At 58.6% G+C, this 15,264-nt stretch overlaps 5 protein-coding genes across 5 annotated transcripts; 4 read left to right on the top strand and 1 right to left on the bottom strand.

The window, feature by feature from the left end:
- Positions 1 to 73: 73 nt before the first annotated feature.
- Positions 74 to 1,137, top strand: BJ171DRAFT_583667 (uncharacterized protein; the record flags this gene model as incomplete). The annotated part of the gene is made up of 2 exons (XM_053114264.1): positions 74 to 176; positions 323 to 1,137. The coding sequence occupies 2 exons, from the start codon at positions 74 to 76 to the stop codon at positions 1,135 to 1,137; spliced, it is 918 nt and encodes a 305-aa protein (XP_052964936.1).
- A 900-nt stretch (positions 1,138 to 2,037) lies between these two features.
- BJ171DRAFT_425947 (NIPSNAP-domain-containing protein) lies at positions 2,038 to 4,236 on the top strand (the record flags this gene model as incomplete). The annotated part of the gene is made up of 10 exons (XM_053107746.1): positions 2,038 to 2,263; positions 2,406 to 2,451; positions 2,543 to 2,637; positions 2,757 to 2,785; positions 2,869 to 2,907; positions 3,140 to 3,280; positions 3,539 to 3,570; positions 3,693 to 3,794; positions 3,919 to 3,995; positions 4,172 to 4,236. 10 exons carry the CDS (start codon positions 2,038 to 2,040, stop codon positions 4,234 to 4,236), a joined length of 852 nt encoding a protein of 283 aa, XP_052964935.1.
- Positions 4,237 to 4,915: 679 nt separating this feature from the next.
- On the bottom strand, positions 4,916 to 7,102 carry BJ171DRAFT_460954 (uncharacterized protein; the record flags this gene model as incomplete). Its single annotated transcript, XM_053108458.1, has 4 exons — positions 6,636 to 7,102; positions 6,360 to 6,479; positions 5,784 to 6,118; positions 4,916 to 5,597 (listed from the first exon to the last, which is right to left on the bottom strand). The coding sequence occupies exons 1-4, from the start codon at positions 6,846 to 6,848 to the stop codon at positions 4,916 to 4,918; spliced, it is 1,350 nt and encodes a 449-aa protein (XP_052964934.1). The 5' UTR covers positions 6,849 to 7,102.
- An 817-nt stretch (positions 7,103 to 7,919) lies between these two features.
- On the top strand, positions 7,920 to 10,009 carry BJ171DRAFT_512319 (metalloprotease 1). Its single transcript, XM_053111653.1, has 6 exons — positions 7,920 to 8,099; positions 8,270 to 8,308; positions 8,434 to 8,638; positions 8,773 to 9,021; positions 9,188 to 9,267; positions 9,445 to 10,009. Exons 1-6 carry the CDS (start codon positions 7,980 to 7,982, stop codon positions 9,736 to 9,738), a joined length of 987 nt encoding a protein of 328 aa, XP_052964933.1. The 5' UTR covers positions 7,920 to 7,979; the 3' UTR covers positions 9,739 to 10,009.
- Positions 10,010 to 10,221: 212 nt separating this feature from the next.
- BJ171DRAFT_512317 (regulator of chromosome condensation 1/beta-lactamase-inhibitor protein II) lies at positions 10,222 to 11,710 on the top strand. The gene has a single exon (XM_053111652.1). It carries the CDS (start codon positions 10,486 to 10,488, stop codon positions 11,674 to 11,676), a length of 1,191 nt encoding a protein of 396 aa, XP_052964932.1. The 5' UTR covers positions 10,222 to 10,485; the 3' UTR covers positions 11,677 to 11,710.
- Positions 11,711 to 15,264: the final 3,554 nt, after the last annotated feature.

Here is a 15,264-nt window from a genome sequence, read left to right as displayed (position 1 = left end):
ATTTTGCCTTGGAGCGACCCCCGCCCTTCGCTGCGATCTGGCTCTCTTCCCGATCCACCCGGCCGTTTGCGACATGAGCGACGTCCGAAGCCTACTGAAGCAGGCCAAATCAGCCCGGGTGGTCAAGCGGGTCAGCCATCCGCTGGCCAAGTACGACGGCGATAAACTCAAGTGCGGTGAGCGGCGCTGGACCGATCTCGACACATTCTGTGGCATCGATCGTATTCGGTGGGTAGGATGCTGCATCGTTTCTGGACCGGCATTAACGCAGCGCTACTTTATGCACCCGCCCGCATATGTACCTTCGATTTACTGCTCGCAGCCGTCTGCAATGTCCCGGTCAAAGAGGCACTGTTCACGGCGCATTTGGCAAGCAAGTCTCATAAGGAGGCGCTTCTTCAGCTGAAGCAGAAGGCACAGGCCCCAGGTCCAGCTCCAACCAAAGCGACCGCCCAAGCCGCTGCCCCGCCAAAGACTCGTCAGTCAGCAGCTCCATCGGCTTCTGCCGTGACGGGCCTACTGGCACAGGGATACGGCGATGACAGCGACGAGGAGCCGAGTGAGGACGACGAGGCGCAAAAGTCGTCCGCAAAGAAAATGAGACTTGATACCACGGCCGGGAGCACGGGTGCACTGTCGGCTCTCCCAAGCGGCTTCTTTGATCAGGCCGCTGGACCGGCAGCACCCGAGGCCGAAGCCACACCCGAGCCGGCGCTCGACAAGCTCCCGTCCAACTTCTTTGACCAGCCCACCAAGGAGGAGCAATATCAGCATGAGCAAGATGCCGAACGCGCGCTGCAAGATCAGATCGCCGAGTTCCAAAAGTCCATCGAGGAAGAGGCTCGAGCCTTTGATGTCGCAGACGACTTTGAAGCCGAAGAGCTTGGCCTCAGCCGAGGGCTTGAAGAGCAGCAGGAGCAGATGTCGCTTGCGGCGCGATTACAGGAGCTGAAGGCATCACGACAGCGGATGCAGCAAGTCGACTCGAGAGACACCATGACAGCCCGGGCAGGCATCACGGGCAATGCCGATCAAGAAATGGAAGACACATCGGCCGCTCTCGACCAAGACGAGGATGAGGACGAAGACGAAGACGAAGACGAAGACGCCTTTGGATGGAGGAGCAAGGAGCTGTAGCCGGTGATGTTTGGCTCTGTTGCTATGCTCCGGTTCTCCCGCAAGACATGAATACAGTTTCGAGCGATATCATGCCGCAATGGATACTGCATTCAGCGGACGGCGACGCTCCGGGGCACGCCAAAGAGAGTGCTCCTGTGCAGGCAGTCAGGCGAATCCACAGCATCGATCGCTGTCCAGAGAGGCCGTCCAATCCATCGCAGTATCGATACAATTGGGATCATGAATGATGCAATGGGACCATGATCGATGCAATTGGAATCATGAATGTACATTTGGAACCGTGATCGATACGGCCAGTCTCTTCGAGGTCTGCCACAAATGAACGTGCTCCAGCGATTAAACTGTGGCATCATGAATCGTCGATGTGAGCCGATGCTCAACTCGGAATCATCAGATTCAGAGCTATCGGAGGCCGACTGGTGATGCGTATCCTTGTGATTTCCGAGCCCGGCAGGTTGATGTGCCAACCTCGACCAACGGTGTATCGTCTCATTGATTGTTCATCACCGTCGGTTCAATATACGGCTGGCTTGCCCGCTGCTGTTCATCGCACCGCCGACTGCGAACGGGGACCACCGGGTGCTCACTGCGAGTCCATCAGAGCAACGGCCATGCCGTCGCTGGCGTGCGGCTTCGTTGGTCCGGTGGCCGCAAGTCACCAGGCCTGCAAGCACGCTCATTGCCCGCCTGCCCTCGGCCTGACCATTGCTGCCCCTCCTCCTCCCTCGATCAGCTTTCCTCCCACTCCCACTTCCACTCCCACTCCCACTCCCACTCCCACTCCCACTCCCACCACCCATCGCCGCCCAAATGGTTCCTCTGGTCGCTCGTCCGCTTTCTCGCCTCCCCCACCTCGGCCACGCCCGCATCCCCTTCCGTGCCCTCCACAGGAATGCTATGCTGAGCCAGTTCCCCGAAATAACCGCCACCGCATTCTCGGATGCGGCTGCGGGCTCGGTGCCACCCAGTCCCCCTCCCGCAAAGACCACCGTCGCCGGAAAGGCCCAGTCGATCGTCAAGTCCATCCTCCATGGCGTCTCCGAGGACGACTCGCCGTTCCAGGAAGTCCAGGATACCCATTCCAAGTTGCTGGCCAGGGGCAAGTACGTCCACGAGCTCCAGAGTATGTATCGTCAGCTGTATTCAAGCCTGCTTGCGTTACACTGCGTCGGCCCGTTCCAGAAGAGCGTCAGGTTGGTCTTGGCACGCCGATGCTCGCACTTCTCACCCGTAGCAATACGCATCTCATATGCTTGGCCGTGCAGTCCATGACGTCAAGCCCGAGGCCTGGGACGATTATCTCGGACTGGTGTAAGTCCGGTGCTGCCTCTACGCAGAGAGCACAATCGATCTGTGCGAACGCACCGATCTCACAGCTGCGACGGCCCTCCTCTCTTACCAGGGGCGAGCGCTACACCAAGGTGGCCGAGGATCCGGCCTTCAAGGTCAAGTTGTTTGGCAGCTGGACCACCGAAATCGGCGACCTGGACCAGGCCGGTAAGCCATTCTGGCGAACTCCTTGCTCGAGGATCTCCATCACGGCATCAGATCTGACGGCCCGCCCGTTCGTCGCCATGGCCGATCTCTCACCCACGGCTCGGTCTCCCCCTTGGCAGTGCACGTTTGGGAATACAATCACTATCCGGTATGTCGATGGGCAGGTTTCCTGGCCGGTCTCTAGCCCAAGTCGACAGCCGAAACTGATCTATGTTGTCGCATGCCGTCCAGGGATACACCGAGACCAAGGCGCTGCTGGCTCAGGATCTGGTATGCATCCGTGCTATCGCCGGGGAGGCGGCGGCCTGGACTCTTCAGACCCTGGTCCAAGGAGCACGACCAGGGGCAACGACGCGTCAAACTGCTGTTCAGCCGATCCGCTCGGCTGCTGGATCCTCTGCCGACCGGCCACAGGTGCATTGCTGACCTCCAGATCTCCATTCATGCGTGTCCATGGCTCGCACAACTTGACAACTTGGCTGCATGGGTATGCGTCAACCAGGCACACCGCGAGTTTGAAAAGAAGCTGCGCCCGATGCTGCGCCAGCGAAAGAACCAGATCATGCTCGAGTTTGCCTTCTGGGCAGGCAGTCCTCCCGCTGCCCACGGTGGCGTCTACGAGCTGCGAACCTATCAGCTGAAGGTGGGTCTGATCGTGTCTTTGGAAACTGATAACGTGGTCTCGATCGGTACTTTGTCGCTTCAACCCGGGCTTGCCTGTCGCTGTGTCCGACCGTCGCCACGGATCTGGCTTTGATTGAGTTACTGCTCGGTCTGCATGCTCACAGTCGCTCTTCTCGATGACGAATGCCTTTCGGGCAAACAAAAATGTCCTTTCCCACACACGGCGTTGCTCGCTTGATGCTTGCCATCGTATTTGGATGCATATGCATATCCATAGCCCGGCCGCCTGCTGGAATGGGAGACTGAATGGTAGGTGCTGGAGCTGGAGCAACAAACGCCCATCCATTCGCTCTTGTCTGGATTCTCCAAATGAGGTCAGCACTGAGCATGGAGGATTGTGTATGCGCATGCTGAATCGCTGTGTCTCGAAGGCGTCGCGGACTCGAGGCTCGCCGCAAGCACGTCCAGCCGATTGGTGCCTGGTTCTCGCAGCTTGGCCATCTCAACTATGTCCATCACATGTGGGTCTATCCGTAAGTATCACATGCTCTCGCTCGCCAGAGACTCCTCGAGCCTCGCTCATCCGCCAATAACGCTTCAGCCGGCCAAACGGGCACTGTTCTAACTGATTGCCCGTGGCTTCGGATGTATTCATAGCGATCTCCAAACCCGAAAGGAGAGACGAGAGGCCGCGTGGCAGGTCGAGGGATGGTCACAGACAGTTTACAAAACCGGTGAGTGGCCGCGGCTGCTCTCGAAAAGGACCATCTCGTCCCCTGCTACATCTGTGGCTGCCCTTCAGTTCAGCCGATCAGCTTCCTGCACGTAGCGCCCTTGCAGGCTATTGGCGACAGCCAGCCATCCAAGGCTATGCTCTCTGCTCATCTTATCCCACCTACGTCTCTGTCAGTGCGTCTTATCGACCGCATGCAGGGCTTTATCCTCCGCGCCAATTCGTTCTCGCCTCTCAAGTAAACTGCGCCAGCCATCAGATGCTTCCACAAATCACAACACCATCGACGCTGTCCCGTGCAACACTTCCCACATCGGCTCAAGCTCATACCGTTCCAAAAACACCCAGAGCCCTTCACCGCCCCGCCCCGCCCCGCCCCGCCCCGTACTTCCGAACAAAGAAACAGACACAAAAAGAAAGAGATATTTGAAAATGAGAGAGATGGAATTCGCCGATACTCGGAGCCATAGTATCGGCCGCGCCGTGCCGTGCTCAACGGAACCCAATCCAACGTCGCCAGTGATATCGGGAGGCGGGGCGGGTGCTGTTTAGCGTCCCCAGCAAGTGGATGGCTGGGTTTGTGCACGGCCCACACTATCGAGCCTCGTGTTTTACCCCACCCAACCCGGCGACGACAGTGTATTTCGAGTGACTCGAATGTGCGCCTGCACCTCTGAGGTGTCGAATACAGGTCGTCCAAGGAATGAGCAGAGTGGCGGCGAACCGCTGCCGCCCTCTCCCTTTCTCACGCGTGCCTCAGAGAATCGGATGGTGGTTGACAAGGGTGCTTCATTGATCCATCTCTGTCTCTAGCTTAGCTCTCCCCACCATAGTCTCGCTCAGGCAGGCGCGTCGCGATGTGCCTTTGATGAATGCTGTGAATGGGTCCTCGGCCATGAAAAGTCTGGACATCAGCGCATTCTACACAGAGATGCTATTTGAGGGACCGTGCTTTTTGTCGGCGTAAAGGGTTATGCCGTCCGTCATGGTCGACTCGACCATGGTGTCTTCCATCGACTGGACCTCGGCCTCGTCGATGGAGCGGTGGCGCGCCTTCCACTTCTCCGCCATGCCTTCGATGTCCAGGATACCAAAACGCTCCATGTAGTGGATCATGGTGAAGAGAATCTCGATCGAAATCAGAATGATGATGCACCACTCCAGCTTGAGCGAGTGCTGTTCGTGCAGGTGGTTCCGCAACACCTCGCCGAGCTCGTTGGCGTAGTCGAGCTTCTTGTTGAAGACCGAGATCCGGGCTGTCACATCCAGGTTCTTGGAAATGGCCGAGAAGGCCTCCTCCATGCGGTCGTTGCTCCAGCAAAAGTCGGGCGAGTCCAGTAGCTCCGAGTGCAGGTTGACGTGTCCGCGCAGGCTAAAGAGCTGGCCGAGATTGCGCAACATGGCGGCTCGGCCGACGGGGAGCTTCTTGCCCAGCAGCAGGTACTGCGGGATTTGTCGGTTGTTGTAGAGATGGTTGTCGAGAAGCTCCTCGAAGGCGGCAAGCTTGACACTCCGGACGAGACCCGATGAATACGCTAGCATTGCCTGGTGGGTGGGCAGCCTGCTGCCGAGAACTATGGTGTCTGATACCAGCCCGCCTGCGCTGTAAAGGATCGACGGATGGGGTGGGGCGATTGAATGGATGGAGAATGTTAGAATATCGACCAAGACAACCACGCATAGAAGCAGGATAGCCCCGCGGTACTTGGTTTGGGTGCGATGCTACCGTCGGCCATATGAAGAAGGGACAAAGAGGGGCTCTGCTTGCAATAGCGCCAGTGAGACTCACACCGAAGGATCGTGGAGATAATCGAACCACTCTGTCTCGGGGCTCTTGTATCGATTCACTTCGACGGCCTTGAGATCCTCGAGCAGGGCTTCGTTTTGGGCCTCCGTGGCTCCCCAGGTGACGACCGTCCCGCTGTTGAAGATGAAGGCCTCAGCAGCACTTGGCTGTCGTGGTGCACCCTCGGAGGAACCAGGAGATACACCGGGCTCGGGCAGCTGGATGTGGTAGACATCATCGGCGATATAGGGATGCAGAATGTACTTTTTCTGCAGGATGGGGAGTAGGTTGGAAAAGTGGTAGTTCTCGGCGGTGCAGAAGGCGTTGGCTTTGTGGAGCTGCAGCGCGGAAGGCGGTTTCGATCGAAGCGGATTGAGTTGTCGCGGTGAGACGATGAAGGTGGTGGATGCAGTGGATGCAGCGGTGATGCAGTGGATGCAGTATCAGCACGAGTCGATATGCTCCTGACGATCCAATGCAAGTGCGGTCAAGCCCGACAGAGACTGCAACCCATTTTCGTCACGCTGACTCTTCAGATGCACGGCATATCCAAGCCACTCTCTCCAGCACCGTCCTGACCTGAGGCGTCGGCGACGTGAATCCCGGAGCCGCGGGGACATATGCCTCCTCGCTGATGATATCGCGCACGCCGGCTTTTTTCTTTGCCTTGGTGTTTCTCCGGTCGATGTTGTCGTAGAGCTGGGCGTCGATTGTCGAGAAGGCAAAGGTGCGTGAGCCGCGAGTAAATGCCATGGATCGTGCACCGAACAGTTGAGGTCGTTGAAACAAAGTGCGACCCCGGGGACGGACACAGGTCGGGATACATTCGACACGGCCGTGGGAATGTGTGCTCACCTCTTTGATTGAGAAGGCCGCATTATATCGGCGTGACAGCCAGGCGGGAGTCAAGCCCACGACTGGCTGGCTCCATCGTTGCAGTTGTCCGCCTGAAAGCGGGGCGAGGATTTTGGGTCCACTCGAGGAGCACGCTGGCATCTGCATATGGGGCGGGGCGGCCCTGATGCGGCGGATGGCAGCCGAGCCTTGTTGTAAGAGTGCCTTCATCATTCAGCCGATGTATCCCGCTTTGGTTGCCAAAGAGGAAGAGTCTGGGATGGTCTTGGTTGGCGCCGGTACGAGCGAGAGACAGAGCCGTTTGGAAGGCGAATGGCAGTTGGAGCAGCTCCGGTTCGACTTGTCCTCGACAAGCACCTTTACAAAGGGATCGCGGATCGCGGGGGCCGAGGGACGAACGAGTTGGCAGATGGACCGGCAGATGGATCGGCAGATGGATCGGCAGATGGATCGGCAGATGGATCGGCGGTTTGGCGACGGGCGGCGCAAAGGCCCAAGCCCTGACCGCGCATCGCCGAGAATCCGGGACGGCTGCGCACCACGTGCGAGCCCGCTGGATCCATCCACTCGGGGGCGGATCGATCCGGCATGCGCCCATTGGCCGAAGCTCCACGCACAGAACGGCCTGCATCCACGGAACACGGTCGCACCGACGTGCCACACAAGCGCCACGGTCGCACAGCGCACGGCGGTATACATATACAGCGCGCGTGGTCCGGTGCCACGATCTTGTCCCGCGTTGTGGTTGTATCCCGATGTTGCTGCTCCGCATCATCCGGTGCTCGCTCTGTATCATCCGGTCCGGCACCTTTGCAGCCCCCCGCCATGGATCACTCGGGGGTATCCAGTCGGATCGGGGCTGTGGCTGAGTTCCTTCAAGCCGCCCCGGTCGTTCTCCTTCAAGCCAACCAGCCCCGACCAAGGGCCTTGTATCCGCATCGCTATCGGCGACCACCCCGCCGCTGTTCAGGAGGTGCCACCGTCTGCCAGCCCCTCGCCCGTCAGCCTGGCTTGCTCCCGCCCCCTGCCCGGCCCACCGCAGCTGACCAGCACCATGTACAGCACAACGGCTCACCGTTGCATCGCCACCCCGTGGCCTTGTCATCTCGAGATCCATACATCACCAGCCCAAGGAGGCTGCCACGCATGCATGGCGGCAACAAGGGCAGAGGCGCTGTTGGTCATCCTCCATGCGGGACCAGTGCTGCCGCGGATGTGCCCGCGGGCGATCTGCATAAATAGCCCGGCGTCTGCTGCCCCGGTTTGCACACCATCAGCTCCTCAGCCCGCCTCTGTCTCTTGCCTCAAACACTGTTTTCGATCCTGCTCTCAGCAATCGCCCAAATGACCATCGCCCAGTCCCTCCTCTTCTTGCTCGCCGCCAGCTCCATGAGCGCTGTGTCGGTCGATGCCTTCTGCGGCTCGCATCCCCAGGACGCCGCTGCCGCCATGCTTGCCAACCAGGTACAACAAGCAAACGCATTCCCGCTCGCCTCTGCCGATATCGAAGGCCCACGTCGCCTCTAGCTTGGTCTTCAACCCTCACGGGGTGCCATTTGCACCGCGGACGTTAACGCATAACCATATTCTCCGGCTTGTGCTGCTCTGTCGGGTTACAATCGATCACCATCTAGCGCACTCAAAGATACATTGAGCAGAACTCGCTCCCCAAGGTAAGCATCGATCGCAGTTCAACTGAATTGCATGGCCGTCTTTGGATCGCCCTATCCATGGCTCGGCATGCATTGGACTGCTCGCGAGTATATGGGTTCTCACATCGCATTCCCGTCGAACGCAGATCTTTGCTGCCACCGGCAACGTCAACATCGATGTCTACTGGCATCTGGGCTCCAACGCCACTGCCACCTCCAACATCAGCAACAACGACATCCAGGTCGCCATGAACTACATGTCGGCCATCTACGCCAAGTTTACCACATTCCAGTTCACCGTCAAGGGCGTCGACACTTTCAACAATGTCTCGTGGTTCAATCCTCATGTTTGTACGTGTTTGATCACGACCGCTGCCCCGGATTGCATCGCGAGCTCGTCGCCGTGTGAAATACTCTCGTGAGCGTATTGGCTGGACAGCTCTGAACTGACTCGTCTCATCGATGTTCCTTCATACATCTCACAGCGACCACAAACGAGGAAGAGTATCTCCTTGGCGAGATGAAGGCGGCCCTCCGAAAGGGTGGTGCAAGCACTCTGAACATTTACACCGTTAGCGAGATTGCTCTTCCTGGAGCAAGCGACACCAACTTCCTTGGCCTTGCTGCCTTCCCCAGTGACTATGCTGCCCACCCTGGTCAGGACGGTGTCATCATGCGCGCCAGCGAAGTCAACAAGATCAACTCGACAACGCTGGCCCACGAAGTTGGACACTGTGAGTATCGGCACCTGCGATGCAATGTCCTGTTGTCACTCACATTGCCACCTGAGCGACTCGATCGTTGAGGGCCTCGTGCGGAATCGACAATCGTCAATTCGCTGCTCGTTATCGCCGCTACACTTTCTGACGCCTTGCTACCGCTCGCCGCTGGAAACCACAGGGCTGGGACTGTACCATACTTTCCAGGGTGGCTGCTCTGAGCCTGGAGACTACGTCAGTGACACTCCCCAACAGGCTGCTGTAAGTACACTTGGCTTCCCTGCTGCACGCTAGATCTCGATACTCGCGCCGCAGGTCTCATTCGGCCTGGGCTCTATACGGGATATGAGGAAGGGCGCCTTGCACCATGCCGAAACCTTCATCGAGATACCGGCCGATCGAAACAACCAACTCACCATCTCCCATCCTACCCAACAGGCCACCGACTCCAGCCTCTGCCCTCTCAACCAAGACACTTGCCCTCTTGACCCTGGACTGGACCCCGTCCGCAACTTCATGGACTACTCGATGGATTCGTGCCAGAACAACTTCACTCCCGGTCAAATCCAGCGCATGCAGGCTCAGTGGAACCTCTTCCGTGCCGACAACCGAACTCAGACCCAGCCTTCCAGCACCCCTACTCCTCGCAAGTCCGGTGCTGCCGCCACCACTGTCTCGGCCCTCTTGATCGGCACCGCCATCCTCGGCGCCCTCCAGTTCCTTGCTCTCTAGACGCCTCACCTCACTATTCGCAACTTCTATGATCTCTTGCAAGCCAATTGTACTTCACCAATTGTACTTCGCCAATTGCACTTCGCCAACCCAAGCCGAGCTTCAGCAATAATTTATGGTCGTATTTCTTCTCAGCATAGCATCGGTCCGTGCTATATAGTATGCTTGTAACGAAACGAGACAGTGCACCTTTGGTTTCTTCACATTCGCTGCCTGTTGTTTGGGGGAGCACAGTCTTGAATACATCTGGTCAATCTCCTTTGGTGATCCATTCCTACTTTTCCCTTGCTCCACGATGCATCGCCATTCTCAGAGGCAATCACAATGCCAGCCTCCTTGGTGAAGTGAGAATTCAAGACCTGAAGAACTCAACTGGGTGTTTCGTTTTTACATCGCACTGACTGGAAATGCAATCCACCTTTGAACCCAGCACCATCAAGCCCGCTGCTCTCACTCCGAATTGCCTGCCGTTTCCCGCCATCGCGTCGATGGATCTCTCTGCCTGATCATCCACCATCCCTGCTTGACCAGTAGCAGTGCTCATCATCCTCTCGTCTTGGGATATACCTGCAGACTGGCAACACCATCGTTCTCCCCGCTTGGCATCACCACCCTCATCCGCCTCGTGCCCACTCCATACACATCGGCTCAGCGCAAGTCGCTCTTTGCAACCAAACTACCACAACGAAATCCGGTGCAGCCTCCTCTCCCAGCGCGGCACCCTCATCCGATCAACCCGCATCGCCCATGTCTGCGCTTCTTGCCTTTGGATCAAACTCGCACGGGCAGCTCGGGATTGCTTCATCGAGCGATGCCCACTGTCCTGAGCCCGCCCTTGAAGACAGCTTCCTGATCTCGGCCGTTGCTGTATCACTCAGCGGCGGTGCAAATCATTCGGCTATGGTTCTTGACGACGGATCGCTCGTCACCTGGGGCGACAACTCTCAGGGCCAACTCGGTCGCCAACCGGGCAAGGCGTCCTCTCAAGCTGATCTTGTCCAAACGCAGCCGAGTCATCGATGGGCCAAGGTTCGCTGCGGGTGGAACCATACCGCTGCGCTGGACCAGGACGGCATCCTCTGGACATTCGGCGAGAATCGGTACGGCCAGTTGGGTTACGACACCGGCGGTGCCGAGTCGTCATGCACTGCAACATCAGTCCGTGGCCTGCCCGGGCCAGTTGTGGATGTGGACTGCGGGATCCGACACACCGTCGCCGTGCTGGAGAACGGCCAGGTCTGGGCATGGGGATGCAATCGATCTGGGCAGTTGGGGCAGCGTCAGAGCGACGCTGGCAACAGCAAATCAAACCTGGCTCCGTTCCAGCCTTTGCGCATTCAAGGCATCGACAACGGGGCGGCTGTCGCATGCGGCCAGAAACATACCATCATCTTGACCCTCGATGGGGAGATCTATGCATTGGGCTGGAACAGACATGGTCAGCTTGGACAGCAGCCATCGTCGATCAAGTCCACGGCAGTCCCCCGGCGCATCGACTTGCCTGAGGCTACAACCGACCCGGTGCGCCAGGTCTGCAGCGGATGGTCGCATAGCATGGCCCTGACGGCGTCCGGAGCGGTCTATGCCTGGGGCCGCAACGACCATGGCCAGCTGGGGATCAAGCACGACGAACTTGCTGCTCGGAGCTCAGGAGCGACAGCAAGCCAGCCGACACCGCTCTGCTGGAAGCCCGTGCGGATACCGCTGCAATGCGGCCGAGTCTCGTCGATCGTCTGCGGCTCTGAACATGTCCTGGCCGTCGACGAGGATGGGCGGTGTCATGCCTGGGGATGGAACGAGCACGGCAACTGTGGAAACGGAGCCACCCGGGACTGCGAACCGACGATCCTCGAGGGTATTGTGGGCCGGGTGAGTGTAGCTGGGTGCGGATGTGGCCACTCGCTGGTTTGCATCCGGTCTGCAGATCGCAGAGTTTGATGGTGGCAATATACGCATCTTCTCCTCGTCGCGACAGGCATTTGCAAGATACTCGATCCGGGCGTCCTTCTCGCGGGGTCGCAGCATCATCGACAAGCAGTCGAATTACATAGATCCCGCGATTGGAGGACCATCGATCGCATTGTCTGGCTGCCGGGCAGTGAGGGTTTCGATGCAGCACCTCGCCCCACAGCGGGCGATCGAGACGGTCGGCCTCCATCTGCTTGGGCAGTACTCAACCGACCCAGCGTCGCTATCCAACACAGCAAACACCCTCTTTTCAATTCTATTCTATTCGAGTCCGAGTCCTTGGCATTCCCCGGCCTTGTCCACTACAGCGAGCACTTTTAAGCACATCATCGATGAACACAACCAACCGCATTTCGTCTCTCGATCCAGCGGGCCCTTTCGGCGAAGCCATCCCAGCATCCCGCACGGCCCTGCCGGCCATTCCGTCGCTGCAGAACTCGACCCTGGTCGGTATCCCTCTTCTCTCCCTCAAGCCGGCCACTGCCCTGGCCTGCATCGTTCGCCTTGACCCGAGGTACCTGACCCGCACCGAGTTTCTTGCCCGGCGACTGGCTGCACTGCAAACCGGCAACGGCGGCATCGACATCGACAACGACGATGATGACGGGCTGGACCTGCTGCTGGACTTGCTGTCGCTACTGTGCCGGCATTTTCCCGGGACGACAGCGGGCCGTCGTGGCCGCTTCCACTTCCCACACCCACTGGAATCGTCGTGTGCCCTTTGCCTGGGCGCCGGCCACAACTTTCGGAGTTGCCAGGCCCGGAAAGTGGTGCTCTTCCTCCGGCAGTTCCCCGACCCTCTGCTCTCGGACGGCACCGCCCTGTCGCCTGATGCTTGCGACCAGATGCGCCGGTTCGCTGTCACCAGTCCTGTGCCTCTCGAACGGCTCGGGTCGCTGGCATCCGAGCCCTCCATCCGTGTCCCATTGGGTTTCGACTTGCTGGCGGACAGCACCGCTCGGCACGGCGTTCGCGAGCTTGTGATCGTCGGCGGCCAGGGCTCCATCGACGGGCACTCCTCATTCGGCGACAGTAACGCTGATACCGGTGATATCAGCGACCAGGACGACAGTTGCAACCAGCACTCGTGCGATCAGCGCATTGGCCCTCGTCTCCGCTACGAGTCCCGTCGCCCGCAGCTCGACCACCTTTCGCCCGAGCACATCCAGGACATTGCTGGTCTTCTCCGGGACTCGTCGCTCGATCGCCGCAATCCGAGAACTTTTGGACTGCCCAGATTCCGTGAATTGGCTGCCCCCCGTCCGCTGGCTAAGCTCAAGCTGCCCTATTGCATGATGCGGGATGTCGGTGCTCGCGAACTGGCCCGCATCTTGCAAGACCACCACAGCCTGGTCGCCCTCGATATCGCCTTCAACGGCCTCAGCGGCACCGGCATCAGGGACATCTGCGAAGCCCTTCGGGGGTCACCAACTCTCCAAAGTCTCATTCTGTGCGGCAACGTGGGGCGTGCCGCAATCGTCATGGAGGACCACTCACCTGCGGCCGAGAGCCTAGCGCACACGATAGTATCTCTCGCAGCTCTCAAAGAACTTGGTCTAGGGTGGATGGCCTGGGAGTGCAACGACTCGGATTTACTGTTGGCAGCCGTCGCTGTCCACGGCGGCCTTGATATCCTCGACTGGAGCGGCAATGAGATCACCACAATCGGAGCCGGATGGCTGAGCACGATACTCAACGCCGACATCGCTGAGACAAGCAAACTGCCAAACCCAGAGGGGGCTCCTGAAGCAACAGACGCTTGTTTCAGCTCCAATGTCCTTCAGGCCCTCCGGAGAACCAAGAACACCTTCGGAACTGACTCGACCCCCCTGGGACTGCGTGATATTGATCTGTCGTCCATCAGCGCCACAGAGGAGGCATGGAAAGCAATCAGCAATGCCCTGGCTTTCAGTCGATCGCTGCGGGTGCTTCGCTGCAAGGAAGCTCGCTATTCATGTTCGCTCTATCCAAAGTCCTTCTCCAGCTTCGCCGGCATCCCCCATCCAGCTGCAGCCACACACATCGCCGAAGGCTTGCGCATCAACACATCCATTCGTTTTCTGCACTGGGGTACTCTAGCAGACCTATTTACAAACTTCAAGTGCTCGCCGTCGATAGCAAGAATCATCCACTGTCTGTGGGCGCGTCGCTGCCGACTCTATCAACTGCGATTTGTCCAGGACGATTCTTCCCCAACGCTGCCAGACCTTGGCTCGACCCATAGTGGTGATCGGGACGATCGGAGCGATGACAACGGCAGTGTCGATGCTGATGTTTCTCAGAAACTCGCAGAGCTGGCCGCCTCGGTAAATCGCGGGGTATCACAGCTTTGGATCAAGGGCGATCTGTTTGCCACCGCCACAGAGCAGCTTCGATTCTTTTCGGCTCTCTCCGAGTCTGCCCAGGCAAACTCGAACCAAGTCTTGTCGCGACTCATTCTCGAGTCCTGCTCGATCGCAGACCAGCATGTCGCCATACTCTCGCGCGCGCTGACCCAGACGGCGCTCAGTCGCTCGCTTGTTCTTCTAGATCTGTCATCTAACCGCATCACGAGCAAGGGCTGCAAATCAATCGCCGCGGCATTGATGGCGAGCCAAGGCTTGCAATATTTGGTGCTGTCCAACAATCTGATCGACGACGGCGGCGCCCGCAGTCTGGCCAAGGTCTTTTGCGAGCCCAACTCCGACGGCATTTTCAACCAAAGCCTGCGCCACCTGGATCTGTCGTTCAACCCGACAATTGGTGACCTTGGCGCTGCTTCCCTCTTTGGGTCCCTGGCTCGGCAGAGCAGCTACCGTGGACTCCAGTCGCTGGTCATGGACGAGATACCAATGTCGGCTTTTGTGCTGACCTCGCTCAGTGAACTTCTGAAACACAACAATGTCCTCAAGTGTCTCTCTGCGACAAGGCTGCTTGATCCGCTACTGTCCACAGGTTCTATGCCCAGCGACACGGCCCAAGCGCTGCTGGCTGCGAGCGAGAAGAACAGGTGTCTTGAAGTGTTTCGGGTGGATTCGACCCACGCCGCCAACAGCCGCTCGGGAGCCGATCTGCACTTTGGCCGGATGCCACAGCGGCAACGGCAGCACCTCGCCTTAGCCCCACAGATGCGTGTTTCTTGGCCAGTGTTCCAGAGCATCGAGGCTGTCTGCAATCAAAACAAGGTGCGCTTCGAAAGGATGCGGGCACTGGCCATACGGCTGCTGAATGTCATTCGGACGCTGGTCTTTGTCGACCACACCCAGAGCCAGCCTCAGATCCATCTTCCGGGGGATGTCGTCTACGTCATCGCAGTCAAGCTGAATCTGGACTGCAACGGAAAGCCACTCCTCAACTCGCTGCAGCTCGCCTCGGTATTTTCATATGCCTCAAGTCGCAGTACGCTCCGGCATTGTCCCTGTCCTTCGACCTCGAACAGAGCCATATCTTCTGCCGAGACGCCGGCATCTACCGCTGAGATTCCTGCTTCACAGCCCGATGCCCCTGTGATGCCCTCAACGAAATCCAGCACATTGCGCCGTCAAGATCCACATCCTTGCGACGGACCCGCCCTTTTCA

Source organism: Polychytrium aggregatum (genome assembly GCF_025602895.1).
Source record: "Polychytrium aggregatum strain JEL109 chromosome Unknown BJ171scaffold_28, whole genome shotgun sequence".
NCBI lineage: Eukaryota > Fungi > Chytridiomycota > Chytridiomycetes > Polychytriales > Polychytrium > Polychytrium aggregatum.
Note: the sequence above shows the minus strand (reverse complement) of the source record. Positions and strands in the feature narration are given on the sequence as shown.

Bases quoted from the DNA above. Each gene is read 5' to 3' on its own strand.
- BJ171DRAFT_512317 (XM_053111652.1), top strand. From the start codon at position 10,486: ATGTCTGCGCTTCTTGCCTTTGGATCAAACTCGCACGGGCAGCTCGGG.
- BJ171DRAFT_512319 (XM_053111653.1), top strand. From the start codon at position 7,980: ATGACCATCGCCCAGTCCCTCCTCTTCTTGCTCGCCGCCAGCTCCATG. The intron at 9,022-9,187 runs GTGAGTATCGGC...TGGAAACCACAG, and splicing joins GGCCCACGAAGTTGGACACT to GGCTGGGACTGTACCATACT. The intron at 9,268-9,444 runs GTAAGTACACTT...CCTACCCAACAG, and splicing joins ACACTCCCCAACAGGCTGCT to GCCACCGACTCCAGCCTCTG.